Source organism: Salvelinus fontinalis, chromosome 2 (genome assembly GCF_029448725.1).
Source record: "Salvelinus fontinalis isolate EN_2023a chromosome 2, ASM2944872v1, whole genome shotgun sequence".
NCBI lineage: Eukaryota > Metazoa > Chordata > Actinopteri > Salmoniformes > Salmonidae > Salvelinus > Salvelinus fontinalis.
The window spans coordinates 56,093,448-56,115,046 of NC_074666.1; the positions used below are offsets into that span (position 1 = coordinate 56,093,448).

At 45.7% G+C, this 21,599-nt stretch overlaps 1 protein-coding gene across 12 annotated transcripts in view; it reads right to left on the reverse strand.

Annotated features, from left to right (window-relative positions):
- LOC129821463 (transcription factor COE1-A) overlaps positions 1-21,599 on the reverse strand; it is a 112,910-nt gene that overhangs the window by 85,259 nt on the left and 6,052 nt on the right. For all 12 annotated transcript variants that reach the window (XM_055879158.1, XM_055879199.1, XM_055879167.1 and 9 more), the window contains exons 5-6: positions 16,704-16,777; positions 13,295-13,363 (exon numbers count right to left, since the gene is read on the reverse strand). In XM_055879158.1, coding sequence (XP_055735133.1) covers positions 13,295-13,363; positions 16,704-16,777 — 143 coding nt within the window. The remainder of the gene's footprint in view (positions 1-13,294; positions 13,364-16,703; positions 16,778-21,599) is intronic.

A 21,599-nucleotide genomic window follows, 5' to 3' on the forward strand; every position in this document is an offset into this window, starting at 1 on the left:
TTCACTGTTTATCAATTCCAGTGAGTCAGAAGTTTATATACACTAAGTTGACTGTGCCTTTAAACAACTTGGAAAATTCCAGAAAATGATGTCATGCTTTAGAAGCTTCTGATGGGCTAATTGACATAATTTGAATCAATCAGAGGTGTACCTGTGCATGTATGTCAAGGTCTACCTTCAAACTCAGTGCCTCTTTGCTTGACATCATGGGAAAATCTAAAGAAATCAGCCAAGACCTCAGAAAAAAATGGTAGACTTCCACAAGTCTGGTTCATCCTTGGGAGCAATTTCCAATGCCTGAAGGTACCACGTTCATCTGTACAAACAATAGTACGCAAGTATAAATACCATGGGACCACGCAGCCGTCATACCGCTCAGGAAGGAGACGCGTTCTGTCTCCTAGAGATGAACGTACTTTGGTGCAAAAAGTGCAGATCAATCCCAGAACAACAGCAAAGGACCTTGTAAAGATGCTGGAAGATAAGGTACAAAAGTGTCTATATCCACAGTAAAACGAGTCCTATATCGGCATAACCTGAAAGCTCCTCAGCAAGGAAGAAGCCACTGCTTCAAAACCGCCATAAAAAAGCCAGACTGCGGTTTGCAACTGCACATGGGGACAAAGATCGTACTTTTTGGAGAAATGTCCTCTGGTCTGATGAAACAAAAATTGAACTGTTTGGCTGTAATGATCATCGTTATGTTTGGAGGAAAAAGGTGTAGGCTTGCAACCCGAAGAACACCATCCCAACCATGAAGCACGGGGGTGGCAGCATCATTTTGTGGGGGTGCTTTGCTGCAGGAGGGACTGGTGCACTTCACAAAATAGATGGCATCATGAGATAGGAAAATTATGTGGATATATTGAAGCAACATCTCAAGACATCAGTCAGGAAGTTAAAGCTTGGTCGCAAATGGGTCTTCCAAATGGACAATGACCCCAAGCATACTTCCAAAGTTGTGGCAAAATGGTTTAAGGACAACAAAGTCAAGGTATTGGAGTGGCCATCACAAAGCCCTGACCTCAATCCTATAGAACATTTGTGGGCAGAGCTGAAAAAGCGTGTGCTAGCAAGGAGGCCTACAAACCTGACTCAGTTACACCAGCTCTGTCAGGAGGAATGGGACAAAATTCACCCAACTTATTGTGGGAAGCTTGTGGAAGGCTACCCAAAATGTTTTACCCAAGTTAAACAATTTAAAGGCAGTGCTACCAAATACTAATTCGGTCTATGTAAACTTCTGACCCACTGGGAACGTGATGAAAGAAATAAAAACTGAAATAAATCATTATCTCTACTATTATTCTGACATTTCTGACATAAAATAAAGTGGTGATCCTACCTGACCTAAGACAGGGAATTTTTACTAGGATTAAATGTCAGGAATTGTGAAAAACTGAGTTTAAATGTATTTGCCTAAGATGTATGTAAACTTAAGACTTCAACTCTACATGTTCAAACACAAATCTTAGAATCAACTATTAAAATACTACCCACTGGATAGTACTACCCACAAAGGCCTGTGGGTTTGATGGTATACTAAAATAAATGATACAATTTACAGACCACAAATTCCAATTGGCTATACTTAAACCCTTTGACATCATCTTCAGCTCTGGCATATTCCCCAATATTTGAAACCAAGGACTGATCACCCCAATCAACAAAAGTGGAGACAAATTTGATCTCGATTACTACCGTGGGATATGCGTCAACATCAACCTTGGGAAAATCTTCTGCATTATCAATAAGAGCAGACTCATACATTTCCTAATCAAAAACAATGTACTGAGCAATTGTTTTAAACACATTTTTAACAAATTACCATATGACAGACCATGCATTCACCCTGCCCACCGAATTGACAAACAACCAAACCAAAACAAAGTCTTCTCATGCTTTGTTGATTTAAAAAAAGCTTTCAACTCAATTTAGCATGAGGGTCTGCTATACAAATTGATGTAAAGTGGTGTTGGGGGAGAAACATATACAACATTGTAAAATCCATGTACTCAAACAACAAGTGTGCAGTTAAAATTGGCAAAAAAACACACATTTCTTTCCACATGGCCGGGGGAGGTGAGAGAGGGATGCAGCTTAAGACCCACCCTCTTCAACATATATATCAACGAATTGGCGAGGGCACTAGAACAGTCTGCAGTACCCGGCCTCACCCTACTAGAATCTGGAGTCAAACATCTACTGTTTGCTGATCATCTGGTGCTTCTGTCCCCAACCAAGGAGGGCCTACAGCAGCATCTAGATCTTCTGCACAGATTCTGTCAGATCTGGGTCCTGGCAGTAAATCTTAGTAAGGCAAAAATAATGGTGTTCCAAAAAAGATCCAGTTGCCAGGACCACGAATACAAATTCCATCTGGACACCGTTGCCCTAGAGCACACAAAAAACTATACATACCTCGGCCTAAACATCAGCGCTACAAGTAACTTCCACAAAGCTGTGAACGATCTGAGAGACAAGGCAAGAAGGGCCTTCTATGCCATCAAAAGGAACGTCAAATCCATGATACCAATTAAGATCTGGCTAAAAATACTTGAATCAGTTACATAAACCATTATGGTTGTGAGGTCTGGGTTCCACTCACCAACCAAGAATTCACAAAATGGGACAAACACCAAATTGAGACTCAGCATGGAGAATTCTGCAAAAAGAGTAGAATTAGGCCGATACCCGCTAATTATCCAAATCCAGAAAAGAACCGTTAAATTCTACAGCCACCTAAAAGGAAGCAATTCCCAAATAAAGCCATTACCTACAGAGAAATTAACCTGGAGAAGAGCCCCCTAAGCAAAGGAGTCCTGGGGCTCTGTTCACAACCCACAAACAGACCCAACAGAACCCTAGGACAGCAACACAATTACACCCAAACAAATCATGAGAAAACAAAAAGATAATTACCTGACACATTGGAAAGAATTTACAAAACAACTGAGCAAACTAGAATGCTATTTGGCCCTAAACAGAGAGTACACAGTGGCAGAATACCTGACCACAGTGACTGACCCAAAATTAAAGAAATCTTTGACTATGTACAGACTCAGTGAGCATAGCCTTGATATCGAGAAAGGCTGCCGAAGGCAGACCTGGCTCTCGAGAGAAGACAGGCTATGTGCACACTGCCCACAAAATTAGGTGGAAACTGATCTGCACTTCCTAACCTCCTGCCAAATGTATGACCATATTAGAGACACATATTTCCCTCAGATTACACAGACCTACAAAGAAATCGAAAACAAATCCAATTTTGATAAACTCCCATATCTATTGTTTGAAATACCAGTGTGCAATCACAGTAGCAAGATGTGTGACCTGTTGCCACAAGAAAAGGGCAACCAGTGAAGAACAAACACCATTTTAAATACAACCTATATTTATGTTTATTTAGTTTCCCTTTTGTACTTTAACTATTTGCACATCATTACAACACTCTATATAGACATAATATGACATTTGAAATGCATTCTTTCTTTTGGAACTTTTGTGAGTGTAATGTTTACTGTTAATTTTCTATTGTGTATTCTCTATTTCACTTGCTTTGGCAATGTAAACATGTTTCCCATGCCAATAAAGCCATTAAATTGAAATTGAGAGAGAGAGAGAGAGAGAGAGAGAGAGAGAGAGAGAGAGATAGAGAGAGAAAGAGACAGAGACAGAGAGAGAGAGAGAGAGAGAGAGAGAGAGAGAGAGAGAGAGAGAGAGAGAGAGAGAGAGAGAGAGAGAGAGAGAGACAGAGACAGGGAGACAGAGAGAGAGAGAGAGAGAGAGAGAGAGAGAGAGAGAGAGAGAGAGAGAGAGAGAGAGAGAGAGAGAGAGAGAGAGAGAGAGAGAGAGAGAAAGAGAGAGAGAGTGCAAAAGTGAGAAGAACAGAAAGGAACACATCAGAAACAGAGACAGTGATGGAGAGTGAGAGCTTGAGTGAGACTGAGAAAATAGGGCGTGCAGAGGCAGGGGGAGAGGGGAGAGGCTTACACAAACACACACACATGCAGCACGGACGAATGAGTACACCTCTTTTAGAGTCAACCAGGCGCATGATAGGATTGTGGACAGCGCGCTGCATATTGTTAACCCTATATTAACTTGGAGAGGTGGAGGTTGATGGTTTGTTATTATGCCCTATTCTGTGAGGGATTAAGTGGGCCACACACAGACACACACACAAAACCTCTTTGTCACCCAAGAGGAAAGCAGCGTGTGTAAAGACTGAGACTGAAGCAGAGCTTACACACAGCGCCATGGAGCGGATGGGGACTAAACTCACTCATTCTTTCTCTCGTTCTCTTATTCTCTCTCGTTCTCCTTCTCTACCTATCTATATGCCAGTCCCCCAATGTAATTGCTGTACAATAGGGCCACAATCTGGACAGGCTTTGGGGCAACAATAGCGGCTACACCCCGGTGTTGGATAATGCAGAGAGGCCATGTGGCAGTGAAAGGATCCTGCTAATTCACATATTCATCTCATCACACTAATACCAGGTTGAATGGCCCAGGCCCAGGCCCAGCCACACACACACACATACACACACACACACACACACACACACACACACACACACACACACCGACACACACACACACACACACACACACACACACACACACACACACACACACACACACACACACACACACACACATACACACACACATACAGGGACGTGCACACACACACACACACACACACACACACACAGACACACATACACATATATAAACACACACACACACACATACAGGGACGTGCACACACACACACACACAGACACACATACACATATATAAACACACACACACACGCATACAGGGACGTGCACACATACACACACACACATACACATATATAAACACATACACACACATACAGGGACGTGCACACACACACACACACACACACAGACATACATACACATATATAAACACACACACAATCAGCAAGACTTGAAAAAACATTTCAGTTTGCAGGTCTTCTCGACTAATAATAAAGAGCCAGTGGAGGCTCCTCAGAAAAAGTTATCCTTTTAAGATAAAACTAGAATAAATATATTCACGTAAACAAGTAACTGATTAAAACACAATGAAGGTCAACAGTACCCTCAACCAGCACTCTGTAGGGTAGCACCATGGTGTCGTCGGAGGACAGCTAGTTTCCGTCCTCCTCTGGGTACATTGACTTCAATACAAAACCTAGGCTCACGGTTCTCACCCTCTTCCATAGACTTACACAGTATTTAAGACAACTTCCGGGGGAAGTATGAACTGACATGTTGTCGACCCAATCAAAGGATCAGGTAGCACTGCAGTGCATAAAATATGGAGAGTAGTTGACTCAAAGAGAAAGAAGGACAATAGTTGAACAGTTAAAAAAATACAAAAAATAAATGAGAAGCAAGAGAGAGAGAGAGAGAGAGAGAGAGAGAGAAAGAGAGAAAGAGCTATCTATATTTTGTAGTATTTATTTTCACTTTTACTTAACTAGCTAGCGAATGCAGCTAGCTAGTTTAGCCTACTCAAACACCCGGATCAAACAGAGAGGGATCCTATGTTAGCTATCTGGCTATGGCTATCCAACACTGGAACATCCCATCTATCTCTGCTATGGCCAGCAGAGATAGGTGGGATGGGCTGTCGGCAGCTGCGGGTTCGGATGTGGAATTGGAGACAAGTGGGAGTGGAGTTGCTGTGCAGGAGATAGAATGATGGTCAAAGATAAAGCATCAAAAATATAGTCAAAATAAAACATACTAAAAAGTAAGTTTGAATGACACCGAGGGGCAGTGTTTTTACAGCTAATGCCGGTTTGCCCGAGGCGGATGCCGTGCAGGTGTTTGTACACATGCATATGCACACACTCTCATTCAAATGCACGCATACACGGACACACACACACACATGTAGTAGTGCCAGACATGCACTCAAATGTATACAGTTGGCCATGCTGTTATGATTTTAGTTGTCCTTGATGTCCTTAGTTTTTTTTGCATTGTTGTTTTCTGTTTTCTTTTGTCTTTTCTTTTTTCTCATGAGTTCATTTTATTGGTTGTTGGAGCATTGGGGGGGGGGGGTTCTTGGGGGTGGAGAATGGAATTAATTATCTTTTTTTTATTTTCCTTTTTCTTTCTTTCTTTTTTATTGGGGGGTGACTATGGGAGGGGTCTCGGATGGTTGAGGGACTGCTATGAGGAACTGTGGCGGGGGATCTTGGAGGGTTTGCATCCCCGTTTTTTTTGGGGGGGGGGGGGCCTTGTGGGAGATCTGTCAATGTGCCCTTGAGCAGGGCGATGACCCTGGATGCTTCTGTTTGTTACTCCGAATGGGAGTCTGTTGGATGGCTGGTGTTGTGTAGTTGTTGAGCGGCTTCACTGCAAGTATATTGTATGTTTTGGATATTCAAAATGTTAAACACTGGAACTCTTCCAAGTCAAGGTAAGTTTTTGGTTTGTTAATTTATTGCCACTGAGGCAATAAACTACTTGCTGTACACTGTACTGCATGATTGTAGAGGGTTTATTAACGCGTTAGTTCAAGTAGCTAGCTATGTTGACTATGGAGTTAGCTAATATGCTGACAACGATGTAGCGTTTAGCGGTTATGGCATGAAGGTTTGGCTTGGAAAGGTTTTTTCACTTGGTCACAGACAGCTGTTGTATTGTGCACTGAAGTCCACAAGCGAAGGGAAAAGGTGAGAGGAGGAGAATGCATAGATGCGAGAAGTGATGATGCTGTTTGTATGTGGCTACTATGAAAGTGAACTGTGTTTGCAGGTGATCAGGGGTGTATTCATTCCGCCGATTCTGTTGAAAAACGTTTCTTAAATGAAGAAAACGGAACAAAACGTGGATAAACGGATAAACATATCTGAATTTGTCCTATAGAAACTTCCGTTTGCAACTGTTGGACTAACGATCACACCCTAGATCAGCAAGATGCAGGCAAGAATGTGCAAGACATTAATGAACGTGTCACTGTCTGTCACCTTGATTACTCAAATGTTTCTCTCGACCTGTGCACATATGTTGTAAAACTTTAATTCATAGGCTAGATAGCAACCGTATGATGTGTAAATGAAAAAACGTGAGTATCATGTCGTAGCCTAAACCTATCAATGTTACATTGAACTGGGTGAATGGAATATGAATGACAGTCATCCATTATGCTGTGATGGAAGAACTGCAACGCCGCTGGGTTTTTCACACTCAACACTTTCCTGTGTTTATCAAGAATGGTCCACCACCCAAAGGAGTCAACATGGGCCAGCATCCCTGTGGAACTCTTTCGACACCTTGTAGAGTCCATGCCCCGACAAATTGAGGCTGTTCTGAGGGCCAAGGGTGGGTGGGGACTCATTGTAAGGAAGGTGTTCTTAATGTTTTGTACACTCAGTGTATACTATCTACAGGAATCATCATAATCCCAAACAAATGATTGACAATCACAACTTTCTCCTTGGATTGGCCTTCCCCAGACCACTGCAGCCTGTAGCTGTAGGTAACGCTTTGCATTCTATTAAACATTCAACTGGAGGGCAAAGCAACCTAGTTTTAATTATCCTATTGACTGGTTATGGAGTCTCTCTCCCTCTCTCTCTCTCTCTCTTTCTCATTCTCTCCCTCTCTCTCCACTCTATATGTCTGTCTGTCTCTCTCCCTCTCTCTCTCTTTCTCATTCTCTCTCTCTCTCCACTCTATCTGTCTGTCTCTCTCCCTCTCTCTCCCTCTCTCTCTCTTTGTTGTTTTGGTTAGAGAGCACAAATCCAGATGTTGGTCTGTGAGTGGAGATCAGGCCAGCCAGAGGGGCTGAGAACGCCTCTGGATGGGGTTGGATGGGGGCGGGGTGGAGAGGGGGGGGGGGGGGGGGGGTGGGGGGGGGGGTGGCAGGAAGTCCCACGGTATCCACGGGAACTCTCACATTCCATTTTCCGCAGGCTCCCTGACAGCCTTGACATCTCCCAGCATGCTAGCTGAGCTCCACAGAGCGGAGTTAAGCGGAGCAGAGTGGTGTAGAGCAGAGTGGAGTAGACCGGAGCTGAGTGGTGTAGAGCGGAGTGGAGTAGACCGGAGCAGAGTGGTGTAGAGCGGAGTGGAGTAGACCGGAGCAGAGTGGTGTAGAGCGGAGTGGAGTAGACCGGAGCAGAGTGGTGTAGAGCGGAGTGGAGTAGACCGGAGCAGAGTGGTGTAGAGCGGAGTGGAGTAGACCGGAGCAGAGTGGTGTAGAGCGGAGCAGAGGGGAGCAGAGCGGAGTAGAGCGCTGGTCCCGGGAGGACAGAGCAGAGCAGCACTCCCTCCTTTGGAGCTGGGGCTACATGGGGCTGGAGCTGGGGTTCCCAGAGACAAAACAAAGCCAAGGACACACTCAGGGGCCCTGCCCTGCCCAGAACACTGCTTTGTTAAGGGAAATGCATAGCTCGAATCTAGCTTATACCGTACACATTTCTCGCCTATTCTGCTTGTAACTAGACCTAGGTGAAAAGGCGATGGTAGAGGTACATCGACAGGGATCAGTCGAGAGAGTCACACACACACACACACACAAATAGACACACGTACACCACACCCTGCTGCTGGAGGATCTCCAGGCCAGGGAATAATGGAGTCTGTGTAAACTGAGACGTCTCAAATGAGCCGACGGGAACGGGAACAGGGCTTGTGATGTACCGATACCATGCCGTTCTTCAGACCAGCCAACACAATCACCTATGCAGTACACACACACACACACACACACACACACACACACACACACACACACACACACACACACACACACACACACACACACACACACACACACACACACACACACACACACAATAAATGTGCTCTTTGAAACTGTTCCATCAAAGCCTCACTTTGGGACACAAGTGTTTATCCACATCTTAAGGCTTTCTCCAAGCAGAAAAACAAGTGAGGAGGGGTGTGCGGAGTGAGACGAGGCAGAAGACAATAGTGGGCTCTCTGTGGGTGGAGTAGGAGGAGGAGGGTGGATGGAGGGTGGGAGGGAAGAAGGGGATGGGTGGGGGGGGGGGGGGCAGATCTGATCTGAAGCCCATCTGAAGGAGAGGAAAAGGGGGAAAGTGAAGAGGCGTCTATTAGATGTCAGTGGGCTTTTGTGTCCATGTCAATGAGGAGGATTAAGGTATTTGAAATAATCTGACTGGGACTCGGATAGGTCTCAGCACAGAGAGGGAGAGAGGGAGAGGAGCATATGGCAGAGCAGGGAGACCACACACACACATGCACACACACACTAACAGGTAAACAATAACACGGTATGCACAAGGCAGCCATGACATTCACTGACACACTGTTTTCGTAGATAACCTCAATCAGGAAAAAAACCGTAACCTGACATCACACACAGAAAAGAAGATCGCAAAAGCAATAAATAAAAAAAATGCTTTCCCACAGAAAACCCAATGCTTCATATTGTGTGTTTACAAAGTAGAGAGGGAATAAACCACAGTTAATATGAGATTTGTTATTTTAACAACATAATAAGGCATCATTAGTGGGTTTTTTCCATTCCGGGGGATTTGCTGCAGTTATCCTGGTGTCTTATAAGAGTGATCTAATTAGTGAATCACTCTCCCTCGTCTCTCTCTCTCTCTCTCTCTCTCTCTCTCTCTCTCTCTCTCTCTCTCTCTCTCTCCTCTCTCCTCTCGCTCTCTCTCTCTGTCTCTCTCTCTCTCTCTCTCTCTCTCTCTCTCTCTCTCTCTCTCTCTCTCTCCTCTCTCCTCTCGCTCTCTCCTCTCGCTCTCTCTCTCTGTCTCTCTCTCTCTCTCTCTCTCTCTCTCTCTCTCTCTCTCTCTCTCTCTCTCCTCTCTCCTCTCGCTCTCTCCTCTCGCTCTCTCTCTCTGTCTCTCTCTCTCTCTCTCTCTCTCTCCTCTCCTCTCTCTCTCTCTCTCTCTCTCTCTCTCTGTCTCTTTCTCTCTCTGTCTCTCTCTCTGTCTCTCTCAGCCAGGAGAATTAGCTAACGCTAGCCCTGCTAATTACAGCGCCACAATCGAATCTGTTCTCTGAAACAAGAGCACACTAATGAGGCCTTATTTATTGAATTAAACAACTTCAAGGGAAAATATAGAAGTTAGAGTTTTTTATGATGTATTCGGAGGGAGGGGGGATAATAAGTCATAATTGAGATGGTGTCTATCAGCAAAGGCAAGCTGCTTGTTTGTGAACCCCCCCCCCCCCCCCCCCACCCCCCCCCCCCCACAAAAAAAGAAGAAGAGCGAGAAAAAAAACCTGCCAGAATACATCAGACATAAATGAGGTTCTTTTTCATTTTTTTCTCCTTTCTCCTGTTTTCACATGACCCATTTTCCGGTGCTGCAGGAGCGCGTGACAGGGAGGAGAATAATTGTGTGTGATGGTATGATAACCTCACAACTAAGCCGTGGACTGTGCCTGCCTGGCTACCTGGCAAAGCACGGGGAGAGGAGACAGTCACACCACAAGGGACCCGCCACAGCATCACAGGACACATGGTTATTTTTCAGTAGATTCACCTGGGTCCTCTTTGGATATCTTAATAGGCTATGAACATCAATACATTCCCTTTCCCCCACAAACCTCAGCAAATAATAGTATTTTACAGGCGCTGGGAGAGCAATAGGAATTGTGCTGAGGCCAGTGCACCTCTTTGTTTTGATGTATCTCCTGAAAGCGTACGGCACTGAGCAGTCACAAACACAACAGCAGTGTGCTGGCAGTGAGAGAGGATGAGCTCAACAGACGTTTCTGGGTTCATCTGGCCATTCTCATCTGAGCTCCTGTTTGTTCACTGAAGTCTGAAGGTGTGTGACGGTAGAAAGGGGAGCAGGGGGTGCTGGGTGGGAGTTTCAGCTGCCCCCCCCCCCAAGAGCGCTGACCCTTTCTGGCCCAGCGAAGCGGAACGTTGGGCAGTGAGGGTAAGAGGAGGGGAGGGGGCAGAACACGTGTCCCAGGTATAGGGCCCGCTTCTCTCCTCTCCTGGCACTGAGAGAGCTGCGTGTGCCACAGCTGATGTGCATCTGTGTCCTTCCTCTAGCGCAGGTCAGTGAATACATTACCACAGCACACACACACTACTGCCATCCCTCTTTTACAAGGGCAAGAAGTGTGTGTGTGTGTGTGTGTGTGTGTGTGTGTGTGTGTGTGTGTGTGTGTGTGTGTGTGTGTGTGTGTGTGTGTGTGTGTGTGTGTGTGTGTGTGTGTGTGTGTGTGTGTGTGTGTGTGTGTGTGTGTGTGTGTGTGTGTGTGTGTGTGCGTGCGTGTGCGCGTGGGTGTGTGTGTGTGTGCGTGTGTCGGCGTGTTGCTTGAGAGAAGCATTTGGCTCATGTGTTTGACCTGAAAAGACATGAATATCTTGGACTACTGAAATCCACCAATATATGTACATATTCATCATAGCCCATACTCTAGAGCAGAGCAATCAGTTATTTTTGAGGTTGGTTCGGTTTCGTTCGATTATTCAAAAATAATCACGTTTTTCGATTTCGGTTTCGATTATTTGGGTTGAGGGCTGTAACACAGAATAAAACAATTAATAAAAGTCACATGATGGTAGTGACTGCCCATTACTGCTTATCACCTATTAACCATCATTTATTCAATTCATTTACTTTAATAAAATATTTCAGTTGTGTATATTACATTTGTTGTCATTTGATGACTTTATTAATTAATTCCAAGTCATCATCTCACCTCTATAGAGCTGCTGTCTGACAAATCACTAGTTTGTCATTTTTCTAAGTAAATAAGGCATACTTTTATGACTGCTGAATACCAACTATAAATCACTTAGATCATGTATTTTCAGGTAAAGATACCTTGCGAAGCAACAGCTGCTTTCTAGATCCCCTCGCGATAGCACATTCTTCTCTGCCTCTCCACACTAGCAGCAGGCGTAAAAGAAACACAGACCGGACAAATAGATGTGCAATGGATTATGGTCATTGTAGTTAATTACTAAGTTCCATGTGCCAAACTATGTCAAATATTGGTCTGTTGGAAACTACAACTACCTACTACATCTCAAGGTTCAGGCTGGATCTGATTTGTCTCAAGAGAAACTGTGCAGTGTGCCCATGGAGCTCACAGAAGAAGAAAGAATGAAATGGGATTCAAATCATTGAACCGACGTTAGTCAATTAGTTGTTTAAAAAATGAAAAATAACTAACATTTTGGTTAATCACTCTGCACTACCATACACACACATACATCGTGTACATACATACCTCACCCCCACACACATCCTCTGCTTCAGTAGGGTTTCATCTTCACAAATGAGCCCCGAAGTCCATTTGACAAAAGCGACAAATCAGATCTGCCTCGTCGCACTGAACAATAACTCTGGTGTGAACCAATGCAGCTCTGTGTGGTTTAAATCAAAAGCTTCCTCCCGTGGTTATAAATTAGACATTAGCATCAGCTCATACAGCCGCTGAGATACAGGCATTGTGGAGGTCCCACCAACAGAGCCGGGTTCACCAGGGCTATTGTGTTAGATAGACGTCTAACAAGTAAAACTCCAATACTCTGGGACTAACACCCCTACGAGCACGACTGGTAATATTACAACAAATGAATACAGTAAAGCTATATGGGAGGCTGAGGTCTAATGGCTCCTGTCTAGCTGAGAGAGACAAATGCACTGTGTAAGATAGAAGGCCCGTGTTTGAGTGCCCTGGAGGAATGATGGGAGGGTGGGAGGGAGGGAGGGAGGGAGGGCTCCAAGCACTTTGGCAGCTATTGTTTCACAGTCCATTATCCATGTGGGTTTTATTAAGGGGAGCGGAGAGGAAAGGAAAGGAGAGGACAGACTCCTCATTCTGCCTCCCCTCGTCTTCCCTCCCTGACTGCGGAGGAGCACACACTGTACACACTGACCACTCCGCGTAGAGCACACTACACTTGCACACACACTGTAGTAGTCACTGTAAACTCTACAGATAGAACCACAAGGTATACTCTGACCAAACCATACCAGATACATAGATTGTACTGATTGTGTGCCCCGCTTTCCCTCATGGCATCAGCAGCCTCGAAGGGGGTAATACACAGACACATGCACACAGACACGCAGGCACTCACACACACACACACACACACACACACACACACACACACACACACACACACACACACACACACACACACCACACAACACACACACACACACACACACACACACACACACACACACACACACACACACACACACACACACACACACACACACACACACACACACTAGGAGTAGCAGAGCCAGTGGAGGACTGTGTTACGGTACCTGTCGATGATGACTGGGTCAGACGGGGTCTCGTTGCGGTTGCCACAGCTCTTCTTGTCACAGCAGCGGCTGAGGGGCACAGAGGGAGAGAAGGGGGGGGGGGGGGGGTTAAAGAGAGAAAGAAAAACAGAGCCGTGTTTCAGAGAGAGCTGCTTCAGCCAGGCCCAGACCTCCACAGGATAAAGGGGAAGGTACCAATTACCCAACAGCCTGGCCCTGTTCTGAGGCCTGAACTAAGCCCTGCCCAGCCCACCCAGCCCTTTGTCACCTGTAGAACAGACTGCCTCTGTGTGTCTGGGTACATTATTTATCTCTACATATGGCTTGATTACAGCAGCCCACAAAGACAAGTCCTTCAGGGGCCAGCTTGGTTAAGGGATGACAGGTGTGCTAGGGGAGAGGAGTTAGGGGGGGGGGGGTGAGAGCACCCCTTGTATCACCTGAGGCAGGTAGCTGGTAATCACCCACCTCCCTCTCTCTCCCAGTCTCTCCCCCGTTCCCTTCACCCTCCTGGGTCAAACACTCTCTGTTCACTGCTAACCTGACACCTCCTCCTCTGCCTCACTCTGACAAAGGTGAGCATCATGGGGGGCTGGAGGGTGCCTGGGCTGGGCTGGGTTCGAGGGAATAGGGGTGCGGTGGTAGGGAGCTGGAGGGAGGGAGGCTGCGGGGAAAGTGGAGCAGCTTGGAGAGACCCCCAGCTCATGTTTCCAGTGCACAGATGGCAGTGGGGTGTAGAATGGGGCAGGGGACAGGCCTGTCACATAAAACCCAAGGCATTGTCTCCCTCCTACGGGGCTGCTCTCTGCACTGAGTCAACCTACCCCCCCCCCCCCCCCATCCATCCCTCCTCTCTCTGTTACTTCATCCCCCTCTCTATTCCTCCCTCCCTCTTCTCTCTCAGCCTTCTGCCTCATCCATTTGGCAGGACTGATCGATCAGCTCCATTAATGATTCATATTGTGTCTCTCATGCCTCAGAGATATTGTAATGCAGGAGTGTAAAGCAGCGTATCTGACTGAATCACATGTGGAGAGTGCAGTGCACAACAGAAAGACAGGCCAACTGGGTACAGAACAGTCTCTGCAGAGAGCAGGAGTACATTGTGACTGTAAAAGCTGCGGGTACAGCTATATGTGAAAATGCATCGCTGGTGTAGTGAGAACAAGTGAGAGTCAACCAAAGGATTTCAGGAGGACGTCCCAGGTCTTTGAAACATCTCGTTCTTTCTTTCTTTGGCCTCTCTCCTCTGTCTCCCCCTTGCTCTCATTTCTGTGCGACTCTCTGAAGTGGGTCACATTGGATCAGAATAGAGCGAGGCTTGGGGGGGGGGGGGGGGGGACTAGAGCACTGATTCGTGGCTTCCCTGCAATCCAATCATCAGGCAGCACCCATGGGAGACAGGATTCTTTTCTATTACCCTCCCCGCACACACACACTCACTGTCACCCACCACCCCCCCCCCCCTCCCCTTCCTCCAACCAAAATTATGCTAATTAGTACATGCCTCCACCAGCTTTGTTGAGGGGATATTTTCTTTTCCTGTTAACTTCCATTCGTTCCCGCAGGACATCCAAAGGAAATCACATCTTTAATCTCAACGCTTCCTTCCTGCCGCAGCTTTTGAAGAAATGAAATCTAAATCGCCTCATGTAATTAACAGGATGTAGTGATGTCTGTTCCTGTGAGGACAATGCTACCGTACCAGACCCTCTAACCCTTGTTTATTTTTAATTTACTCAAAACCATGACAAATTATTTCAGTCCACCGACTCTTGCCTAAAACCAAAACATTAAATCCCAATTTGTTTAATTAGTGGATCTCATCATTTGGAAATTACTTTTTTGTTGGTCCACGTAAAATGTAATATGACCTTAAATATGTTCCTCCTTTGTGGAAGCGTTGGAAAGATCATTGTAGCCTGTTATTTGAGTTTGTAAAATGAAAGGACTAAGCACTTAATGTATGTCCCACGGTTGCAAGCTGGCTTGGCACCATATGGCTAATGGTGGTGCACAGCAATTAGCAGTACTGATTAATGGTGAGCAGACTCATTTTCTGCTTATAATTGAGACTGTGTTTGAACCCCCAGTGCAGAATCAGCATGTCTCCATCCCTGAGACTGGGAACTGGGGAGGGGTGCAGGGCGGGTGGGACTGGCACCCCAAAAGTCACTGTCTGATACATCACGGTCTCCATGGTTAGGTTCCTCACACTGGGCCTCTTTACTGATGTCTCGCACTCTCTCAGACCCGATACAATGCCTTAACCAAACACTGCTTAGCAGGGCTATTCAACTCTTCCCCTGTGAGGTCTGGGGGAAAAATCCTGCTGCTTTTCTGTTCTACCTGATAATTAATTGCACCCACCTGGTGTCCCAGGTCTAAATCAGTCCCTGATTAGAGAGGAAGAATGTAAAAAGAAAAAGTGGAACTGGCTTCGAGGTCCAGAGTTGAATTTGAGGGCCGTAGATGGGAAACAGCTAATCTGTACAACTGTGGTGGTTGCATGGAATGATGGGTCAAATTTAGGCTGCAAACCCTGTGCTAAAAAGTTCATTGTGTGATATTTGTCGATTTCTAATACTACTGTTAATCATGACTTTTATCTCAAATTAAAGAGTGAGTTACAGTTAAAGTGGTTCTGAAGAAAGGTCCGAAAAGAACTTAATTCAGGTTCTAAATATGAGTACGAAAGAGGAGTATGCATCTTTGATTGTGTGTGTGTGTGTGTGTGTGTGTGTGTGTGTGTGTGTGTGTGTGTGTGTGTGTGTGTGTGTGTGTGTGTGTGTGTGTGTGTGTGTGTGTGTGTGTGTGTGTGTGTGTGTGTGTGTGTGTGTGTGTGTGTGTGTGTGTGCGTGCGCGTGTGACTATGTGTGCGTATGTGCGTATACATAAGTCCTTGCATATATTTCATAGTCACAATGCAAGGGAAGGCCCATTTGTTAGCAGCTGAACAACAGGAGAATTCAAATTGAGTAATGAGTTTCTGCATGTCCTAATTAAGCAGGCATCAGAGAGGTATTTTTAGGGGGAGAGAGAACTGTTCAAATGCCTCTAAAAATAGGAAGGAGTCGATCCTCACAACCCAGTTTCAAGCAAATTCATCTTTTGATTTTAATTAAAGGTACACCATTTGATAGCAAAACTCATCTTCCTCTACTTTCCCTGTTTCTCCGTTCCCCTTCTTCTGCTGGGAGGTATAGGGGTGACCTGCTTAGCTACAGTAAGGTTGAGCCTCTATGAGAACTGCCATAGACGATGCATGGTGAGGCCTTGCCATCACTGTAACATACTGTACGTATATGGTTGAGTAGTGCAGTGTAGTGTAGCGTAGTGTAGCATGGTGTAGCGCAGTGTAGGGTCAGACTGGGGGGAGAAGCAGAGTTCCAGAGCTTCCTCTTCTTACCTGCACATGATCTCGTGTGTCAGTAACACTCGGCACATCTCTGGGTTCTTGTCTTGACCTTCATAAATAATGGCCTGCGAGGGGGAAAATGATCAAAAATATTGGATTAGAAACAGGTTGAGGATTTGTTTTCGGAGCGGGGTTGGGTTATGGTCCTCACAGAGGCATGTTAGTGGAGCAGGTCAACTATATCTGCCCTGGAGAGAGAGAGTTCCTACTGTGGCCTGGCTCACATCTGGTCACATCTCTCTCCACACACTGCACAGCAGTCTCTATGGAAACATGAACAAACATATTGGAATGGAGCATTTTTCCAATGTCACTCTCGGCATGCTAAGAAAAGGAAATCACGGGAAGCTAGCCAGATACAGTATGGTGGACTTAACTCATGGAACTTTTATCTGTTCTGTTCTGTTTCCGGTCCAAACACGACACATCAGTATGTTGACGGATTCTGGCGTTTCCTTGTGTGACAACATATCACCACATTTTGTAATAACCAAGTAAATATTCTCTGGAAAGGCCCGGCCGGGGCATTTTACAGCTTGCTGTGGTCCAGCCAAATAGGTCTGTGCGTGCTGATGGAAATATTACTTCCTGTCTCTCTTTAACATGGGCTGTGTCCCAAAATGCACCCTATTCCCTATATAAGGCACTGCTTTCGGCCAGGGTTCATGGGACACAAATGTGGCCATTAGATTTGGATGCAACACAGCACACTGAAGGACATTATCTTTAAAGTAACTCCCACTGTTCTGTTAACTCGTACCCAGATAATGTTGTTGACTCACCCTATACTACATTTTTTTTTTAAAGCACCCCCACCTCAATCTAAAAAAAATCCTTGCTATTTCCTCATAGAGGATGAGCTGGTTAATCAGCGGCTACTCGCATCAATATTTTTAATGACCGGTATACGCCCACAACATTCTATTGTCGGGTTACGCCCACACCATTCTATTGTTGGGTTACGCCCACACCGGTCCAATTCAAAAAAGCTGCTTTCTAACATACCTCAGAACACTTTTTGGGGAGAATGACTTTGGGTCCTCTTTCATAGATATCTAGAAACATTGGACAGTTACTTTAATCTATGGGGCGGCAGGTAGCCTAGTGGTTAGAGCATTTGACTAGTAACCGAAAGGTTGCAAGATCGAGTTCCCGAGCTGACAAGGTAAAAATCTGTCGTTCTGCCCCTGAACAAGGCAGTTAACCCACTGTTCCTAGGCCTTCATTGTAAATAAGATTTTGTTCTTAACTGACTTGCCTGGTTAAATTAAGGTTAAAAAAAAATATGGTACTACCCATATACTTCATACAGTCCACAAACTTAAAGGACTTCAACCATATTGTTAGAATGCATAATCTCCTTTCACCACCCAAAAGCCATCACACCCCTAGCCCCCCTCCACACCACCACTACCAACACCCTCTCCCTCTCTACCGTTTGGCATGGAATTTAAAAGAGCAGATTCCACTTGAGAAACACACAAACACACAGTGCGGCCCTAAGAGCTTAATGTAGTATTTACTGCCTCTGGCCAGGGGATGTTTAATGAATAGCAGCGTGTGTCGTGGGAAATCTGCGGGATATGTCCAATGTTTCTGTCCGGGAGGGAGGGGAGGGAGGGAAGAGGCCGTCCAGGGCCCTGGCTACCCACAGAACTACAGAGCGGGACATTACTTGAAGAGAGCTGAGAGGGGAGCGTATTTCATAGGAGGGTAACAGTGAGAGTGGCTGTTGACTGTTGGGGGCCATGAGCCCTGCTGAGAAGCATAGGTTGACCCAGTCACTGTCACTGCAAGAGGCCTGCTGCAGGTACTATACCCAGGGAAGGGCCTACGACCTCTCACCCTAAGCACAGAACACACACACAAAACCGTTGTGCTCACACTGTGACTCTTTTAAACCAAACAGACACATGGATGCATAAGACGTCATTTTGAACATGCTACACAGAATCCTGGCAATGTTTTATGGAAAGTGGGCTTGAGATTCTTGGTGCTTTATGAGTGCAGTGGGAATCGGGTATGTTGTGTTATTTCCCTGAACATTGTTGCCTCCCCACCCTTCTCTTCTCTCATTCTCTCAGGGCTTAGATATTCATGACTCATCGCGCAGAGCACCGAACAGATACTGAAAGCGCCGGCTGGGTGTCTGTCTACTGGCTTTGCTTCCCCCTCTCTCTGTTGTTAACAGTGAAGAGGATGGTAGCTGCTCACGCATTTCTGTGACTGTCTGTCTTGTAGGAGTGTAACGGTTCTTATTCTACCTACTCTAGCGTGTAAAGCTCCATGCGCCCGGCGGTGGCGGTGGCGTCGGGCGGTAAGATGGAGGCAGGGGAACAGGGTAGGGAGGGGAGGTGTGGGTGTGTGCGAGCAGTTGGGATGCCAGACTGGAGAGTGGCACACCATCTGGCCCAGCCTCCACCCCTTCCAAAATGGCTCAGCTTTTTTTTTTCACCTTCCCATTACCCAACAACATGTCCCAGCACCGGCAAAACTCTCATTTACGGCAAAACAGTCGCAGCATGGAATCGGCACGGCAGACACAAGACACTCCCGTCAGCAGGCTTGCGTGCAGGCACAAAGCATGTTGGGATTGTTTTAAGGAGTCAACCAAATCCATATTTGTGATCTTGAGCTAATTTTAGATATGGTGTTAAAATGATCCGTTCCCTCATAACCGCGATTGAAAAACGAGCCTGCTCCACACAGCTACTCGGCAGTCAGGATGACTATGAAAGTGACTTGTTCCTTTGGTTTCACTTTGAGAGAATAAGGGCCAAGGTCTTCTAAAACAGCACTGCATGCATCAATGTCTCCAGGCTCGGAGTCCACTGCTCCCAACTTCCAGGTTATATCTATCTTTACTGAGCACAACTAGGCCTTGTGCAATGTCCTGTCCTCTAGTAGAATAACATTACCTATATCATGACAGATGATAGTCGTTGAAATATACAGTGACGAAATAATATCTATGTTCTTCTGCAAATAAAAATGAAGATTGAAGATCCCAAGTCCGATGTCGGGTGAAACCAAGAGCTGGTCAAAACCATTCACATTTGAATGAAACCCTCTCACTCTGCGAGTTTGTTTTTCACCATGTTCAGTAAATGTGTCTTAACGCAAAAAAAATTATTAGTGCTGAAAAACATGGCTGCAAAAACAGGAACTACACAGAGCAGCACCAGCAGTGGAGAGGATGCAAACTCATTAGCAGAAAATATAAATAACACAGAGGTATTTTTTTGGCTCGTCTTTCAGTCAGGTTTTAAAAACAGGAGTTGCTAAGTGAGAGACGGTGTCCAGGTTGACCAGCCCCATACAATCCAGACCTCCAGACCTGGGCCTCTGGAACATTCCCCCGCTAGTCACTACTACCACAATCTAATCCTGAACAGGGCTGAATATCCAAAGCTATCGGACAGCCTCCCAACAGCAGGAAATGTCTCATAGAAGAGATGAATAGCCCTTTGTCTGGTTTATTGTTCGTGTCATTAAAGTGTTTGGTGTCTAAATATTTTACACGGCTTCTGATACATCCACAATTCTAATAAGGACTAAATCTGGCTGCAAAAGGAGAACAACTGCAGTTTGTATCATTGGATTTTCACAAATGAAGTAGGCCTACCCATGACATTTTACTGTAGGTGTGGTTCAACCATGTCTTTCTATCTATGAAGTCAACAGTCCATGAAAACAAAATATGCTCCCTCCACCGCCACCATCTTTGTAACACACATGACATTCAGACGCATCCTGTGCTAAGAACAAAGTGATGTACTGGGTGCATTAAAAGGCATGTAGCGTTCATGTGCCTTTTAATACATATTTCATCTCACGCCGTACACTTTTCATTTTTCATTTGCTGTTTTCCTCATTGGCTTTGATGTGACGGCTGAAATCGAAGGCGTGTAAACAAGTTGCTATAAATATGTGGAAACACACTTCCCACTCTGTTAGCGTCATCTGTTAGCGTGCCACCAGGAGCATGGCAGCCTTTCTTCCCGGGCCGCTGCCACAGCTACTTTTAAAGAGGTGCCACGATCAGCCTGCCTGTCTCCTTCTTTGTTCCCATCTCAAACTAGCAACTCCTCCACCCCACCCCCGGCTCAGCTGTTCTGGCGCCAAAACTCCGGATAAGGGGGAGAGAGAGAGAGAGAGAGAGAGAGAGAGAGAGAGAGAGAGAGAGAGAGAGAGTTAGAGAGAAAGAGAGAGAGATAGTTAGAGAGAGAGAGGGAGAGGGAGAGAGAGAGTAAGAGAGAGGAGGGAGTGAGAGAGAGTAAGAGAGAGATAGAGTTGGGGGAGAGAAGGGGAGGCCCTCCTGCCTGGGCGCTGTCTTAATCCGATCTGTCAGAGGTGGAGACGGTGATCACAGATACAGCTGTCTGACTGACACCCCGGGGCTTCTACCTCTCCCTCTATCTATCTACAGTATCTCCCCCTCTCTCTCTCTCTCTCTCTCTCTCTCTCTCTCCCTCTACCTCATTCTCACCCTTTAACCCTACCTCACATCTTTTCTCTATTAATTATGTGTGATAGTAGTGCTGATTTTATAGTTGTTTAAAACAATAATTGCTATGCTAATAACAGCATTTTTGGGGGTTGAGATGAAAACGAATGTACTCACTAAATGTGGTTTCAATATGCATGGTAGTTGTCAATACAGTTATTCACAAACCTTAAAATACTTCTCCATTTTCCCTGTTAGATTATCTCTAGTAGGATATGAAGCCACAGTGACACATTAGCGGTTGTTACATCAGAGCCGCAGCGCAGTGCAGCGGTGGTGGTCACAGTAACAACAGCACAGTGACTCTTAAACACTGTGGTTAGGTTTATAGGATTAGTGTGATTACCCTTTATTTCCATGGGGGCGAGAACAGCGGCATG